A 17,946-nucleotide genomic window follows, 5' to 3' on the forward strand; every position below is an offset into this window, starting at 1 on the left:
CGCTCCCTGGGCAGCTGTGCCACTGCCTCACCAGCCTCCCTTCTGTTGAGCACCCAAAGTTTCAAATAGATACAGCTGAATGCCACTCGGAGATAACTGGGTTGTTTCTTACTACCTGCAGACTTCTGTCCCTCCTCATCAGCTTTACTGACTCGTACAGGACAAGGATAGGGCCCTTGCCACTTCCATTTTCCTCTGCTTCCCTCTAAACACACCAGCTCAGGAAGTCTCTTGCTCTTCCCCTCATCCCTGAACCCAAGGAAAATAGGCAATGGGTAAACTAAACTTTCAATAAAGAAAAATGAAATCCATTGCTGGTGAGCATCACTGATTCCAAACATTTTGCTAAATAGGACTGGATTAAAGAACATGCTTTGGAACCCTGCAGAAGTACAGTCAAAAAACACTTACAAAAACATAATGATGGAAACCTGCAGTTACTCAGACATCTAGTAAGAAACTGTGCCATGATCATTTGTATGTCATTTATGATGTGCTACGAGATGTTAATTTAATCCTTTAGGAGGATATAGAAAGTTACTTCTTTACACAGGCCAGGTACAAAGTGTTTTGCCATTCTGCTAAGATTCACACATCTTTGGACAGAAAAATAAGAATTTCCACCATAGTTTCATTAACAGCAGAGGGGGGGAGGTGGAGGAGGGGTGGGAGCAAGACTGACAGTATGTTGAACTAAATGTGATCTGACATTTAAAAACAAATAAATATTATGAGTGATTAAGCCTTCTAATCTTCCAGGCTTTGTGTAAGTTAAGTATGGATTGATGCAAATGGTACAAAGGAATCAGAATGTTTTTTATCAACCACTGTTAATTTGTTATTCATACACTTAAAAAATATATTCAAACAAAGTTAAAGGTCATACTTAAACCAAGGAATTTTGAGGTTATGGCTGCCACTCTCAAAATGCATATTAATAGTTTAATTCTGGATTATGGATTATCTATGGTAAATCTCCATGCATACTCAGGCCAAGTGCAATGTAATAAATAACCTTAATGTAACAGAGTGCATATATTTATACAGATTATGGGCCTGATTCTCATTTAAATTAAGGTCACTCTGCAGAGGTGGGTGTAAATAGAATTTGCTCTTCATTTATAACCACGTTATGTTGGCTGCGCGATACGAAGTGGTCTTAATGTAAACAGAAGTTTACAGTGAGCTGAATTTGAAGTGTGCAGCATGCCATTTGCACTCATGGAACACTTCTAGTCGGTTGCAAATGCTAGCAATTGCAATTGGTATTTAGTTTACATGGAATCATGAGGAAAAGGGCTGCAACAGTGCACAAACATCCCAGAGATTCCTCTATCACTGAAGGTTCCTTCCAGCTCAGAGCTGAAACTGTTTATTTACCGCATGCCCTCTTGTCAATAGGTCTCCAAATCCACCTGCTATAATAACATTAAGTTTAAATTATGTTAACGGTATTCAGGATGAAAATGTTGCAAGCAAGCATCAGAAAAATGGTAGAATAAAAGGTTGCAGGCAACAATAATGTGCTTCTTTTGCATGACTGCACTGTGATGCACTTTATTGATCTGATCACATACTATTTTCTTCTCCAGAAGCTCTACCTTTATCTAGTCCATATGCAGTCATCCACTATTTCCACAGTCATATGGTGTTTGGTCAGTTCTTCCCCATCAAGTGGGAGGCTTTAATTTTGAGCTTTCACTCTGTATAATTTACTATTTACTGCTATCTCAGCGCTCCCACAGCATTCCCATATGCCTCAAACATTAATGAACTGGAAACTAGAACTAAATCAAAATGTTGATTAGCAACTCATTAGAATACTACGATGACATGAGTAATATCTTTGATTCCTCATTTACACTGAAAAAAAATCAAGACACAAAGAAAATTGGATTAAAGCTATCAAAAGGATGTGCTGATGTCAGAAGCTGAACAGAAGAACCCAGAGCTGGTATCTGATGCTGCCTGTGCTCCAAGAACAGGCACTTGCCCTTCTGGGACCAGGATCTCAGCTTGGAATCACCAGAAATGATCCATGAACAGCTGCAGAACCAAGCTTGCTGCATTCCAAGAAGCATTTGGACAACACAAACACCACAGTGTTTGAATTTGGGGTGGTTCTGTGTGGAGACAGCAGTTGGATGATCTTTGCAGGTCTCTTCCAGCTCAGAGCGTTCTGTGATCATGGCTTTGTCACCGGCCCTGTGGCACTGAAATGCAGATCCTCCACAAGTATGTCTGCGTGGACCAGGGCACACGATCAAGCAGCTCTGTGGTCACTAATCTCACTGCAGTTCACACTGTGAATGGCACAAACAGTATTTCTTCTGGAAAGAAGAAATCAAGGTAAGCTGTTGTCTGAGCAGAAGTGGAGATCAGAGGCAAGCAGAGTGGCAAAAGTTGGCATGGCAGCAAGTTTGTGAGCAGAAGGTGGAAGCCAAAATGATTTTTTCAAGTGACTTCCACAAAAAGATGAACATCAAAGCCTTTACATTAGGAGACAATCCTCCCCCAGTATTTGGGCTACCTGCAACATTTGCCAGAGCAAGGAGCTCTGATGCACACAGCAGTTCATCACCCCACAGTGCTGCTGATGGCTGCAGGAGGACGCTTTTCCTCAGCGTGTTCTCAGGCTATCAACGTGTTGCATCTGTGCAGGAATGAAAGACTACACAGTGGGAAGACGTTCCTGCAGAATTAGCAGTTCTAAAACTTAGTGCAGTGGTAGCTTCAATCACTGCCTTCAGCTTGAAGGACTGAAATGTAGGATGAGATGCTTGTGATATTCTGAAAATATGACAACTTAGAATCATAGAATCATTTGAGTTGGAAGGGACCCCTAAAGGCCATCCATTCCAACCCCCTGCAGTGCACAGGGACACCCACAGCTCCAGCAGTGCTCACAGCCCCATCCAGCCTGACCTTGGCTGTGTGCAGGGATGGGGCACCACCACCTCTCTGGGCAGCCTGTGCCACTGCCTCACTGCCCTTATGGTAAAAAATGTCAAACCTTAAAAAAAACACATGTCAGGTAATCATCATTTCTGTCAATGCATTCTGTCAGTGCAAGTAATGGTTACATTTGCTAACAGGGAGGTAAAATTCCTCATCAGCTAAGATCAAAATTTGTTGGGTTTAAGCAAACTGGCATTGGTGAAAATTATCAAAAACTTTCAATGTGAAAATAGAAGCAAAAACTAGCCTCATATATGACAAAGGTCGATTAGAGAACTGCAGTAGGTCTGCCTCAGGTCAGGATTTTAAACCTGTATACAAGCACTTAAATGCCAGCCTGAAAAACACAGGCAAGCTGTAAGTGCTTAGCCATGGTCACTACTGGCACAGAGAGGGGAGGCAACAGTGCTGAGCATTTTGTCAGTGTCTGTTGGGCACCTTACCACATCATCCACCACTTCTCTCCACAGAGCACTATTATTTCCAGGCCAACAAAAGGCTGGTTTTATTTATGATGGCTGTCGGTTCCCTACTGCTGCCTAAAAGCTCCTAACAATATGAAAACAAAACAGGCTCTAAGAAATGGGTAGTGCATGTAAAGAAAAATGGCTTACATGCCTCTAACTTATATATTGATATGAAGTATGGTAAAAGCACATGTTCCCATTTGGTGAAAAAGTCTTCAAGAGAAGAGCCTGAGCCAGTGCAACATTAAACAACTGCACCTACATTATCAAAGTAAGCAGTTCCAGCAGGGATTCATGTTGCTGTGGATACAAAGGGAAGAACAGCTCAAAGATACTGGTAAAGCAGGGAGGGATTAGAGTATCTAGGGAAATAAGTAAAAGGTATTGAGTTTCATTGCACAGTTCTAGAGGACGGCTACAAAAGCAAGTCTAAACACCCTCGTCCTTGAAATAAAACTGCATTGCCAATTTGTTGTGAGCACAGGCAAAGGGAGAAACAAACAAAAAAGTTTTATACTAAATTTATATATGTATCATTTTTATATGTATCTGCTAGCATTTGCAAATTGGTTCCAATATTCCTGCCTAGTTTCTCTGAATTTTTTGCCTGCTGGGTTTGCTTTTTTTAAGTGCGTGGTGCAACAGCAAAGGTTTAAGTGTTAAAAACTGCCTGAACAAATTATGTAATTAACTGCTTTCATTAGCCTCCTCATTATCACAAATAATCAGCCATAATTATGCTATAACCTCAACTTTCCTGCAGCAGAGAACTTCATACTGCATCTCTAAACAGCTCTAAAAATAATAAAAAATCATCTGTTTTCAGCACTACAAATAATTAGGTTGAGAAATTCTTGCATGAGCAGACCTTTGAATCAGAGAAGTTTTCCCATGTTGCTCTGCAACCAGAAATGAGCCATTCGAATTTTAGGGGAACGGAGGAACCCCAGATGGGAGGTGATGTTAAAACTCAGAGGCAATACTTCATGTTCAGGGCACAGAAACTCACAGTGCCCAGCTACACGTCTCATGCTAGAAGGCAGGTAGAGGCAGAACCTCTCCTTGACCCAAATAACACCATGCTTTATCCAAGTTAGGTTGGATCCCAAACATTTCAAGAACAAAGTAATCAGGATGTGACTTGGAGTGCAGACATCTCCAAAACAAAATGATTTGCTAACACATTTTGCAAGACTACAAATAAAAAATGTCAGCTTAGTGCAAAAAAAAATAATAATCCCACGCTCATGCACATTTTAAGTGATGAATATATTGCTTACTACTGCAGACTTCCCTTATGAGTAACTTTTAAGAGTAATGTGTTTCCACACTGCTTTCTCAGGCAGAACTAAAGCAGTCTCTCCCTTTCTACTTTCACTCTTTAGGCACCTACATTTAACTCAGACAAGCAGAAATCAGCACAAAATCAGCGAGGAAGATGTATGAATATAACATGGCAAAAGAGTTTCCCCGTATGGTGCTACATGATGCCATTCTAGTATTGTGAAGGCTCTGCAGCCTGTGTCACACTACTTGGTTGTTCAGCTTTTAGTGAGAGGGTCAGTAACAGGAGCAGAAAGGGGTTACTGTTTGCAGCAATCGCCAAAAGCCTGTTCTCAAGAACCAATTACAAACCTCAGAACGTGGCTTTAGCTTAACTGCTGCCCAACAGATGTCCATCTAGAAGTTATCCCTCTTTAATTACAAGTAAACAAAGATGAGGCACTTCTCCGTTGGATCAGCCCTAGGAAAAAGTGTTAAGATTGTGAATGAATTTGCTGAATGAAAGAAGGGTCCCTGCTGGGGCTCCTTTCAATGCAAGGGTCCAGAAAGTGGCTTTCCACATTTTGGTGTCCCTACAAGCTGTGCTTGTGATAAGTCTTCCTCCAAAGACCGGTGGCAGACGTGTCAAGAAGAGCACTGGTAAACATAAAGCAGTGAATCCCACTGCCATTAGCTCATATTTAATGTGATCAACTCTTTTGCATAGGGAGAAAGATAAGTCAGTTGATTGCTTCAGTAGGAAAATCCCCAACTTTTTCTTCCCAGAACAGGACTGTTTCTATTCCAGGATGGACCATAACACTGGAAATACACCATCCACTTCAGTTTCAGAAAATAGTCTTTAAATTATTTAAAGCAGAAATAAAGAGGAATATTGCATGGATTTATGAAATATTTCAAGATGAAATTTATTTATTTAAAAAGTTTTGTTTTTTTTTTCCCCAATGACACTTCAACAAAATGTTTTGTCATGTCTCCTGATACTCCTGATATCAAAATAACATTCTCCTTGGGGGGGAAAAAAAAAAACAACAAAAACAACCTAAACTTGAATGGAGCAGTTCTTTTCAATAATGTACAGATTTTATTTTTTAGCTTTACTGATGACTGATTGTGTAAGAGTCAGTATTCCAAAGGAAAGCAACCTATAAGACCAAGCTATGGAAGCCACAACCACCAATTCCTACATCTGTTGCAAGAAACACTTTAAAAAGCCAAATTATTTTTACTTTGACCCATGAGCACCATCTTTCAATGGCACTGTGAGCATTTCTCTCCCCCCAGCTGGCTGCTTTTCCTCACCAGGTCTCTCCCCGCAAACTTTGCATCTGATCAATTCCACCAGGATTCGAAGCACCTCCTTATTTTTGGAGTCTAGTGCCCGCTATCACAAGGCCAAAAGACTTTCCATAAAATTTGCAAGCATTATCTTGAAGACAAACACAATTTTTGTCCCTCCTATGCTTCTTTTTCAGAGCGATAATTTTCTCTAACGTCTGGTCCAAATTCATCGGGGGACAATATTTATCCACCTGAACTGCATAAGGATGTTATTCATGAGCTTAAACAGAGGTGGGTGTTTTTTCCTTCACATTGAAGGTTTATACTGTAATGCTTCTGCTGCCCCTGGGACTGTCAGTTCACCTCCTTTTGTTCAGTAAATACTTTCTGCTTCTTTCTTTGCTTTCACTAAACCTGCCTTGCTGCTCTGACCCTAGCTCATGTGCCATCTCTCACAAGGAGTGATTACCCTTCTTCAACACCCTGCCTCAAAAAGTGTTCTTCGGTTAAATCTTGCATTCCCCTGCTAGGGTCGATGAACCAGTCTTCTTTTTTCTTAATCATTCCCCCTGTGAATTGCTATTTCTAGATTCTCTCTAATTTTCTAATTTTAATACCTGCATTTCTTATCCCCTCTGTGCCAGCCTTCTTCCTAGACAATACGATTAAAAACATGCACAACTCTGCTGCATTTCAATTCTTCCATTAATCTCTCATATGTACCTATCTCTAAATCATCTTGATTTCTCCCTGAATGTTACCAAACATGCCCTTTTCCACTTTCTTCCGTCAAACTCCCCTCCGTACAATAACTCATTCTCCAAAGCAACCCAGCCACCCTTTTCCTGTCCCTGCTTTTATCTTCCTAACCACCTTCCACCCCTCCAGCAGTGTTTTTGCTTTCCTCACCTGCGTCAGCTCAGCTTTTCCTATTCTTTTTTGCGCTATTCTTCTCTATTGATTGTGGCTCTCAACTGTAATTCAGTTGAGTCTTTTTCCTTTTGTTAGACTAATTCTTTCCCATTCTTTGCTTCTCAACCCAGACTGACCCTTGCAATTTTACAGCTGAGCTCTGCTCCATCCTTTAACCACTTCTTGTTAAACTCTTCTCTCACTGACAGCATCTTGCCAGCACTTGCAAGGAGTACACCAGGCTGGGAACACGCACGCCAATTAAAACACATAACATTCAACACTGAGTGGTGGGCACTCGATTACTTACATACTTAGTGCACAAATTGCATTTTTCCAGCAAATACAAGCTAAATGAAGTCTTGTCAGAACCCCCAACTACAGATTTTTTTAGTTATGTTTCCAGAATGCTGTTTATTAGATAAAGGATGGCAAAGCCCCAATACTATCAACTGTTATAGGGCAGAACAGAAGAATCTGAACAGCTCTTTTCTTGTCCCACACAAGATGCATACCTGAATCAGACACATGCACATTCCTATGCAGGAACACCCTCAGCTACCATCATCCCAAATGCACACTGGTTCTGAATTTGGCCAAATACAAGCACCACCAACCATTACATCTGCTAGAGAATTTCCTAAATAAAAATTCAATTTTCATTCCTTAAACATTTCAGCATTTTGTCTTGTTCGAAGCATAAAACAAGGCAATTATCTTTCTAAACAGAAAATAAGGGATATCCAGTGATGGCCCTGGTAGTTACAGTCTCTATTTATTTAAATATATCCAGGTGAGATATCAACACATCATCCACAACAATACCATAAAATGGGATACAAAACTATAGTGTGGCTAAGGTGTTGCTATTTTGTGTGAATATTTCAGCAAATCACCTGTAGTGCAAATTCCAACTTGTTAATGGAACATTTTTAACATTACTGGACAACAGTTAAAGGCAAAAATAAGTTGTTTTTATTTGTGTAGCTTGTACTTATCCCATGTTAGTCCATGTAATTGCCAAGGTGATTAAAATTTTAACTCAATCACATTGCTAGGTGAAGATCTGGCAATGCTGCCTTCACATACAAGAGCTGCTCCAGAAGTAACGCCTCCCATTTTAATGGTGGTGACTATGTTGAGAAGTTTTGTAGCTGAGAATTTGTTCCATCATTTGTTGTTACTGTGCTCTTTGTATCTCATTTTAGTTTTCATGGAAGTAAATACAAAGCATTACCTTTGGAGCGACCTACGTTGTTGAAAAATCATGCCCGAGTCTGTCAAAAGAGAGATGCCCCTTGAATTTGACGGGCTTGAGATCTGCACCAATGTTTCTCCTCCTGGCAGCAAGAAGATGCAGAAAGAGAAGCAGCTCATAAAAAGCACCGCATTCTGTTGACAGAAAGCTGGCAGTGTGGGAAGGATCGGGACACAAATTTCCTGGTCTCCAACATCTGCATGTAGCAGCTGCGGACCTGGGCCCTGCAGCACCTCCAGGCCTCCTGGCAGCCTGGTGAGCACAGCTGCCTCTCTGAGATGGCAGCCCCAGCGAAACCAGCTCAGAGAGAGACAGCTGTGAAGTGCCCATCTCTAACAGGGCAGCGTGATGTGATGCTTCTCCAGCAGATCCTTCCCAAATGACCTGTGCCCCCCGTGGCACACAACAATCCAAAACTGTGCTCGGTTAATGCAGATTCGTTACCAGTTCACAGGGAAGCGAACAGCACAGTGAGATGTGCTACAATTCACACAATAACAGCACAGTGCTTGGGGACTGGAAGGGAACAAGTTACAGCACTGCAGAGCTCCAACTAAAGTAAACAGTCCATCACAGAATCATTAAGGTTGGAAAAGACCACTAAGATCATCCAGTCCAACCCCAGCACACCGTGCCCACTGCCCACATCAGTGCCACATCCCCACGGCTCTGGGACACCTCCAGGTGACCCCACCACTCCATGGGCAGCTGTGCCACTGCCTCACCGCTCTTTGGGAGGAGGAATTGTTCCTAACAGCCAGTCTGAAAGTTTGGGTAGCTCCACCTCTGCAACAACCCCGGGAAACAAATTTAAAACCATGAAAAATAATACGAGCAGAACAGAAAGTACATCGTCTCTATCAACAGCAAATAGCTGAGAAATGTAAATGCGGTGTTTGCACTCGCAAGGCCTTTCTTTATTTGCTTTGAGTGCATTGATGAGAGAGCTGCCAGAGCTGCTTCAGGTAGTCAGGTTACCAGGCTCCACACAGAGCTGGTGACACAGCCACGCTCATGTCACACTCAGTCACCAGGCAGGGCCCAGTAAATAGAACTGCATAAACATTCTTCTGGCTCATGGCAATTTTGAAGCATCCCTTTTACGAGGAAACCACTATTCCCAAGATCAGTTTTAATATACAAAAAGAAGTTATGAATATTCACATATGAATATTAACAAAATAAAATCCCCAGATATTGCAAAGTTGGAAGAGTGAAAGAACATTTGGGGCTCAGGCACGTCTTTACACACGTTTTAAGAACAAGTATGGAAAGTTGAAATAATCTTATCAAAAATTGAAAACTGTCTCTAAAATAAGAATATAAAATGCAAAATAATGAAATATCAGTCCCATATAGCATCACTTTCTGGCAGAAGCATGTCAGATAGCTGTTAGGAAGTGGACCCATATCCTGTCCCCTAGTTTTTGTATCAGTCACCGACCGCTCGCTGTGTTGCTGCCTGCCCAACAAGGCAAGATATGACCCATTGGATTCATCTCTGCCCCAACTTGATCTCTATTCACCAGAGATGATGAAAGGCAGCAACATCTGAAGGATGCGGGGCCAGTGACACCGAACACATGGTCGACTGCAACATTGTTCAGTGTTTGCCTCGGTATGAAAAAACAGCAGTCAAAAGGAAGCCCATGTATATCAATTCATGTGGCAAAGATAGATAGTATGAAACAATGAAGATCACTAAACCATTCATTCCGTGTTAGCTCTGTGATCAGCAAGTAAGCACTAACTATTTAATTAGTCAACTAATTAGTGACAGGCAACATGGAAGGCTTCAGATGTTCTCAGACAAATGCAAAGATAAAAAGCCTAATTAAACAGCAAGCATTATGCTAACTATTGCCAAGCAGGACAGATGTGCAGGATATTGTATAATACTGCACTGCCAGATAACGGCAGTTGTAGCTGTTCTGTCAGAAACTGTGCTTTAAAAACCATCTCTATGCTAATCTGAGATAAACCCCTGCGTCGGGTTCTAACTTTACTTAAAGAGAAAACTCAGGGCTTTGACAAAACCCGCTGTAACACATTCGCTTTTTAACGCGACAACCACTTTTAATGCATCCAAATTGAAAGAGAAATACTTCACATTTTCATACAAAGTACCGTGGTCGTAGCTGCCATTCATTTATTGCTGTTTTGTGTAATACATTATGTATATTTGCGATGTCCTCGGAGAGTAAGCCATTGTTTACACCAGAGGTTGGATTAAGAAGGTTTTCAAAATCATGGATTAAAAAGGGTTTTCCCTATAATCACAAGACAATAACGCTTTCCACAGCTATATGCAAAGAGGTGGATAAAAAGCTAATTGGTTCACTGCGCCGGGGCCAATGACAAGATAGTTCTGGGCAAGCTTTTGGCGTTCTTGCAGCCCAACTTCAATCACCTGCTGTCAGAGAGCACTAGTTAGCACGTTGCTCTGTGAATCCTGCACCACAATTAGCTACAAATGCTGCTTTCAGAACTTTTTTAAAGCGTCTCAGTATTCGTGAATAGGAAAAGATTAAAATGTTGGGCTGAAACTGACATTCTTCAGAACCGACATGTAGGGAATGAGTGGTTTAACTGAGATCTTTTCAGCTTGGTACTTCAGATTCAGGCTGTTGGCAGTGTTTGACATCAGCTATTTCACTGTATTTGCTATTCTTCCTGCTGAAGCTCACCTCCAAGAACTGGTGGAATCCTGGTTGGAACCCACCTCCCATTCTGATACACACAGGTACTGACGTTCTACATTCACAAAAACAGATTTTACAGTGTCAAATCATTTTCAGATGCAATTTTCATTTAATATTTGCAAGCTGAACATTTAAGACAGCTTTTTCGCTTATAAATTAAGGATAGGTACAGTTGATCTGCATGGGGACAACAAAAATGTAACTTTAAAAACTTCCATTAGTCTTAAATCAGACTCCCTGTTAGGGTTGTTATTCATGATAATATGACAGCACTACTGAGCCAGCATCACAAACTTGAGTGAAGGCCACGTTTTTACTGCAGTGTCTCATAAAAAAAAATTACTTGTTATATATATATATATTAAGTTTTTTTAAAGCCCAATTCACTCAAGGGAAACTAAAAAAAGAAGGAAGCCTGTTTTCAGCCTAGCCCTCCTTTGGATTCACTCCAGGGCTCAACTGCCTTTCTCTCTACATCCACAACAAAGGAGAGGCAGCAACAACAGTTTGGAGGGCAGGGAACAATAGAGGCAAAGAGAGGCTGTGTGCTGGGCTGAACTGCTTTCTCACAATGGGAATATTCCTTCAGTTGCCTCTTTGCTTTTAGGACTGGCCAGCACACTGAACTTACACTGCTTCCACAAACGGTTGGATGGCGCAGCAATTTGTGTGAGCTTTGTCTTAGTGCTGGAGAGTGACCTAAGTCCTGGCTTTGTGCAAGGGGGGAAGCATATAATTGCACTGCCCAGGAGGACCCTCATGCAGGAATTGTGGGAATTACAATTCCTTGCCTGCTTGCCACGCTCCTGCGGGGAAGTTAATTACTGCAGCAATTTATGATGCAACGTGCTGCCCTCCTCCTAGCGCCTCAGATCCGCTGCCCGGTGAGCTGCAGATCCTCATGTGCCCGCCAGCTGCAGCAGAGGTGCAGCCCGAGATCGTTGCCACCTGTACCTCCTGGCAGCCATGAGACGGGCAGGCTCAGACTGTCTGCTGCTCCTCCTGCACTTGGCCATTCCTAGAATATAAAATTCTATCCAATGCATCCTAAAGAAAAGCAGCGCTATAGCTTATAGCATGTCTGAATGCGATTACACTCGTGAAAAAAGAAATCAGCAGGAGATATTTATTTGAATGGTGACACATGACTAATGAGCTCACCTTCACTGACCTAGCATTACATTAAGCGCAACGGAGGCAATTCTCCAGGGCTCAGGGTACCCCAAGCACAAGAAAGAATCCTCCCCTACTAGATGGTCATTCCATACACTTGCAGCATATTTTGCTCTGCCCTTTGAAATAACCAGCACTGATTTGGCCACACTGGCACTCTGACCTTGACTAGATGATCTCAGCGGTCTTTTCCAATCTTGACGATTCTATGACCTCTGCAGGGATCTAGTTCAACAAACTCTCCATGAGAACTAAGGACCCTAGTGAAGGACTGCAGAAACGTTTTGTAAAACTGCAGTTCACAGCACACACTGCTCCACTGCAGCAGGGTTTGTAAAGTTCCATCTCTGCCCCGGTGGAGAAGCCTGGTGCCCACAGGCAGACTGGCCATGAGCTACGGTGCTGCTGGCACAGAACAATGGGACCAGGGCAGCTGTCTGCAAGGCTCCAGGGAGAAGACAGTTCTTATTGTTATTTCTCTGTCCATTGAAAAATCTATATTTATTCAGTCTCAAACAGGTTGAAAACACTTGTAAAATCTAGTCCTAATAATTGTTAGGTAGGTAAGTGAATTACATTTGTGTGTTTCCATGGTGACTGATAATGTAAAATAATTAAGTATGAAGAATAATGAGGAGAAAACCACTTCCTCTTTTTAAGGATTAGGGGCTTACAAATTGATTCAATCTAGCTATTTTTAGTGCATGTAACCTTTGCAAAGAGTATTAGAAAATTATGAGTAAATCAAACTAAATTGTATTAAAAGGTCTTCACATCGATCAGGAGATTTTCTTTAACTGCTGCTAAGAAAGTTAAAAAATATTTCTTAAACTTATACGTATGTTAATACAAATTCTGTGACATTTGGACTAATTACTGCTTGCCTTCTGCATTCTCAACGCAATGCTCGATTTTTCATAAGCACTCCAATTGTGCAGTGCTGAAGATGAGTGCTCTCTGGTGTACGAGAAGGACTTGTTCTGCACAAACTCTTACTTAGATTATGGTTCAAATAAAACTTCTGGCTGAGGTGCATCAGAGGGAGAGAGGATTTCCCCACAACATTGATTCTACTTGTGTATCCTGTTCACTACAGGAAGACAGCTTCTGGCTAAGGGGGACAGATTCGGTTGGTTCTCTTATTTTGTAATGCTCTCAGACATTTCTACTTTATTCTACTGTATTTGAATCTACTTGGAGAAGAACAAGTGAGTAAGAACTGCATTCTTGCACACACAGACCAACCTTCTAAGAACCCCAGACAGAGGGGTAAGTGGTGGGATAGCAGAGAGGGTCTCCCCTTCCTAACTTTGGAAAGTCTGTAGAACAGACCTTTCCCACCAGTTTATCTCTGGTGAGAGAGTGGGAGGTATAAAAACAGCTGCATGCATTTATTCCCCTTCAAAAACAGTTCATACTGTTTTTTCACCCCAGTTTGGATAACTCAAGGTAAACAGAACAATTTAATTGATGGTTTTACTGCTAAAAAATTCTGTAATGTGGGCATTCAGCCTATTCTCTTGGTGGATCACTAGTCAGGCTTGTGACTGCTGGAGAGTCTTCTCCTAGCCCCTTCCCACACTCTACAATAAAAATGGCAAAGGAGCCAGAAATAGCAATGCTGTGGTTCCCAAGCACTCCCAAACACCAATATCAGAAGCAGAAAGATGCTGCTTCTCCTTAAAGCAGCACAGAGAAATGACAACTCCAGAAGCTCACGTGGGATGTTTCTACACAGCTCTGGAAACAGCACCACAAAGAGGTAGAAGAATGGAGGAATTCAGACAGTGATCTGTGATTCTAATAGGCAAAACAAGCTTTAAAGATCAGTAGTGCTTTGCACACCATCCAAAGGGCTTTGGACTTAATCTTTACCTACAGTATTTACGTATAAGAGCAATGGTCAAAGACACGAGGTATGTGGAATTCTCATTTTCTCTTGGCCTTCATTTTGAGGATCTACAAGGAACCTTGACAGCACTTTTGAAAATCAGAGCCTGTTAGGAGACACCAGTCTTTCTACGTCTGCAAATTAGACACTCAGAGTTTTAATGGTTAATACTTGGATATGGATCCAAAGCATGTCTTTTTTTTAATTATTATCTTTTATGCTAAAGAAAGAGTCTGAGATGAATTTTACATGAAGGAAGCAAGCGCCTTCAAATAAAGGTAATGTATTTTCTCAGTAAAGGAAATCAAATAAAAACCTTACCAAAAAACAAGTGTTTCCAGAAATGAGATTCCAACATCAGATGCACCAACCACCACAATTCTACTGTTGATAGACACTTTAGATTCCATTATTAGCTTTCGATTTATGTGGTTCAGTGAATACCTTGGCTGAAATAAACAGATAAATTAATTAATTGAATGAGTGAATGAATAAAGTTCAAGATGACATAAATATTCTTGAAAAATAACTGGAAAAGTCTGCTAAGAATCATTACACTATCAGCCATGCATTACCTTGCATTCATGCAAAACTTATTATAGGTCACTGACGTGACTAACTCTATGATTTTTCCATGCACGTAAGTTAACACAGAAGACAAAGAATACCAAAATGGTGAAATATATGCATGCTTAATAATTCACAAAATAATTAGTGAAGCTTAATGTTCTAGCTTCTCTTGAAAAAGACACCACAGGAGAGACACTAATAGGAGTGAGAATGTTGATAAAGTTGAGTCCTCTAAACTCATCCTATACCATGACAGGGGAAACATTCTCTATATATGAATTGGCAGAGTGCAACAGATGAAGAACAAGTACTTTATTTTAGAGCTACGCTAACGCCGTTGACCTTCTCAAGAAGAGCATGACATACTGAGAGCCCCAAACAACATCATCAATGATGGAGACCTCCAGCTGGGATTTCAACAGTCCCACTACCAAAGCTGTGTGCCACACTAGAGCACTTTCCCACACCTTAAGGAAGGATTAGGGGTCAATTATTTGCACGCTGTCATCGCCACATAGCAAACAATTTTAAATGTGGCAAATAAATGTGTTCATTGGTCATGCAGCATTTTTTTTTTTACTGCCAGATAAATGTTCTTCTGACTGTAGTTCTACACAGTGCAAGGATGACATCCAGTGGTAAGCGAGATTCATCTCAGGGGCTGGATGCCACTAGGAAAATTCCAGAAGATATCTTCAAAAGTACACCAGCCTATGGTGGCTGCTTAATGGAGAAGGCAATTGTGTGAGGCTCAGTTATGTGCCTGCAGTCTCACAGCCACCAAGAAGCCCTTGCCAGGAGCAGCTGCAGCACTGCTCAGATTGTCATTATATAAGACATCTTCAGATTTTTGTGAACAAGTGGAACCATCTAATCCAACGCCAGTGCTTTTTAACCTGCTAAAACACCTCTTACAGCAAGACCTGCCAGTAAGAAGAGTATGATTCCGAATGAAACATTTCAGAAACTGAAAAAAACTTCTGTATCTCACTGAACACGAATGTGAGCTGATGTGCAAATCATTGGAAAAGATTTTAGGAAACGGGAAGAGCAGATGAAAATTATTAAAGTCATCCCTCCACCTAACAGTGCTGCTCAACATAAAGCTTGTACTCCTGCATTCATAGCACACTAACTGGGTAAGGCCAACCTGCAGAATTTGGCGTGGTTCTGGGAGGGCTGACATGGCTTTTGACAGAACTAATAAAATGGTAACAAGAACATGAAGAGAATCTTCTTCTAATGCATCTAATCAACCAAAACAACTAGACAGCAGCATCAGTCGCTAATAGGATAAGCCCAATAGTCCTTACAGCAATGCCAAGTTCAAACATCTCCTGCCACTGCAGTGCTTTTATTTTTACTTTTTAATGTACTCCAGCAAAGAAATATAAAGCAGTAATACAATTTTCTAGGGAAGAGTTGTATCTAATTTATGAAATGGCTTCTGTACCAATGATACAAAGGCAGCATATGAGCAGAATATAACTCTTTTTGTACACCACACAATGGCCCCAACACCAACAGCTGTCATGCTTCAGAAATCACCTTTCTAGCAGCTAAGTACACTAAATAGCCCCAGGGAGTAAGGAATTAGGTGGATTGGTCCCATAATACCACCTTATTTTAACAAAATGTCAGGACAAATGACTACATATGTTCCCCAGAGGAGTAATCAGACATCATAATTGATAGGTCAATAGCAAGCTCTAACTTGTTTATTTTCTATCCAATTTATTAAATAAAACTGCAATCATTAACTAATGTAAGGCAAAAAACAATTGTTGCCATTGTTAGAACAGGTATACGTAGCTCAGTGAAAAATCCTTTTGTTGATTATCAAAATGAGGGTTTTTTTAATTTCTTTTCCTCCGTTCTCCTCTCCTATCTGCCAGCTTTTGCCACCGCACCGCCTGTCACATTGCTTCCACCTGGGAGGGCAGAGGGCCCACCTACAGCTTCCATTCCAGCTGCTGACAGAGACAGCTTCTCTTGATTAAACCGTGAGGGATATTTGTTCACGTGGACAGTCACTGCCATCCACTTAAAGGCCTCAGACTTCACCTCTATTAGAAACACTTTGGTATTTCTCAGAACAACACAAATCCTGCACATAAATCATGTCTCGCTCATCATCTCATAGCACAATATGCACAGCATTACAATTTCCTGCATCCTTCTATGCTAAGTAACCAGCTGGGGAAAAAAAATGAAATAATGGTTTGGTTTTAGCAAACACGTTTGAATGCACATCTTACTTTTCACTTTCAAAGCAGGTGAGGGAATATCACACATCCGTTGGGCATGCCCAGATCCACCCACTCCGTTTGCATGCTGCCTGGGAATGTATTTGTTGTGTATTTACTCACAACATACATTGGTAGGACAAACAGCAACACAGAGTGTTTTCTAGCTCCTGTTAGATTTGTTTTTAAGCAATGGGCCCTGGAGCTACGGGACTCTTTGTAGGATATCTAAATGCATTTACTGCAATTGTTTCTAAAATAGAACTGGTTTTATATCAAATTCTATGTTTGTTTCAACAGAAATGATGAAAACTGGAAGAAAAAAAATATATCTCAAAAATGAAAAATGAGTTGGACTGAGGATTTTAGCTTTGACAGAAAGAAGCAGTGGGGTATTCTGAATTGGGTACTGGTAAATGCATCCCAGTAAAGCATTCAAAGCGTGTCAAGTCAAGGAGGGCTGTTACAGCCATCGCTGCAGCTGGTCATGCAAAGACTCTATAAAGCCAGGACTTCATAGAATCATCATAGAATGGCCTGGGTTGAAAAGGACCACAATGCTTATCCAGTTCCAACCCCCTGCTGTGTGCAGGGTTGCCAACCAGCAGACCAGGCTGCCCAGAGCCACATCCAGCCTGGCCTTGAATGCCTCCAGGGATGGGGCATCCACAACCTCCTTGGGCAACCTGTTCCAGGCTTGGACTTGATTTTATCACATGCTGAGTGCCTAAGCCTTATTCAGCCAAAACCAATCAACTGTTTGCTAAATTTAAAGTATGTGGAAGTGCCACTGAATTCAGAGGGGCTGAACTTTGAGTTAATGGCAATAACAGATGAACGTGGAACTGATTTACCCGTGTAAATGGCATCTTGGCAGATCCTTCACTACTTCTGGAAGGAACAGGAGGATCTCCACCCAGCAGCACCTTCCCAGCCCTGTTTTCTGTGATTCCATGCATTTCTGCAATGCTTTTACCTGAGCACTTGCTCAGAGAAATCTGAATAATAACTATTGCCATACAGGATGTACATAATTTGGGCTCCGCTTCTTTAAAAACCATCAGGAGTGAAAACAATCAGCAGATCTGTTCCTAGGCTAGTGTCAAGATTAGCAATATTGATTGGTAGGCAAACAGGAAAGTGAACAAACAGGCCTGTTTTAATTTCAAGCTCCATTTGATTCATAGGGAAAAAACCCACCACC

General features: G+C 41.3%; 1 protein-coding gene across 3 annotated transcripts in view; it reads right to left on the reverse strand.

The window, feature by feature from the left end:
* The window catches only part of CFAP61 (cilia and flagella associated protein 61), a 93,149-nt gene that overhangs the window by 25,727 nt on the left and 49,476 nt on the right, over positions 1-17,946 (reverse strand). For all 3 annotated transcript variants that reach the window (XM_019612506.1, XM_010706407.3, XM_019612507.2), the window contains exon 17: positions 14,248-14,375. In XM_019612506.1, coding sequence (XP_019468051.1) covers positions 14,248-14,375 — 128 coding nt within the window. The remainder of the gene's footprint in view (positions 1-14,247; positions 14,376-17,946) is intronic.

The sequence above is a fragment of the Meleagris gallopavo genome, chromosome 2 (genome assembly GCF_000146605.3).
Source record: "Meleagris gallopavo isolate NT-WF06-2002-E0010 breed Aviagen turkey brand Nicholas breeding stock chromosome 2, Turkey_5.1, whole genome shotgun sequence".
Classification (NCBI taxonomy): Eukaryota; Metazoa; Chordata; class Aves; order Galliformes; family Phasianidae; genus Meleagris; species Meleagris gallopavo.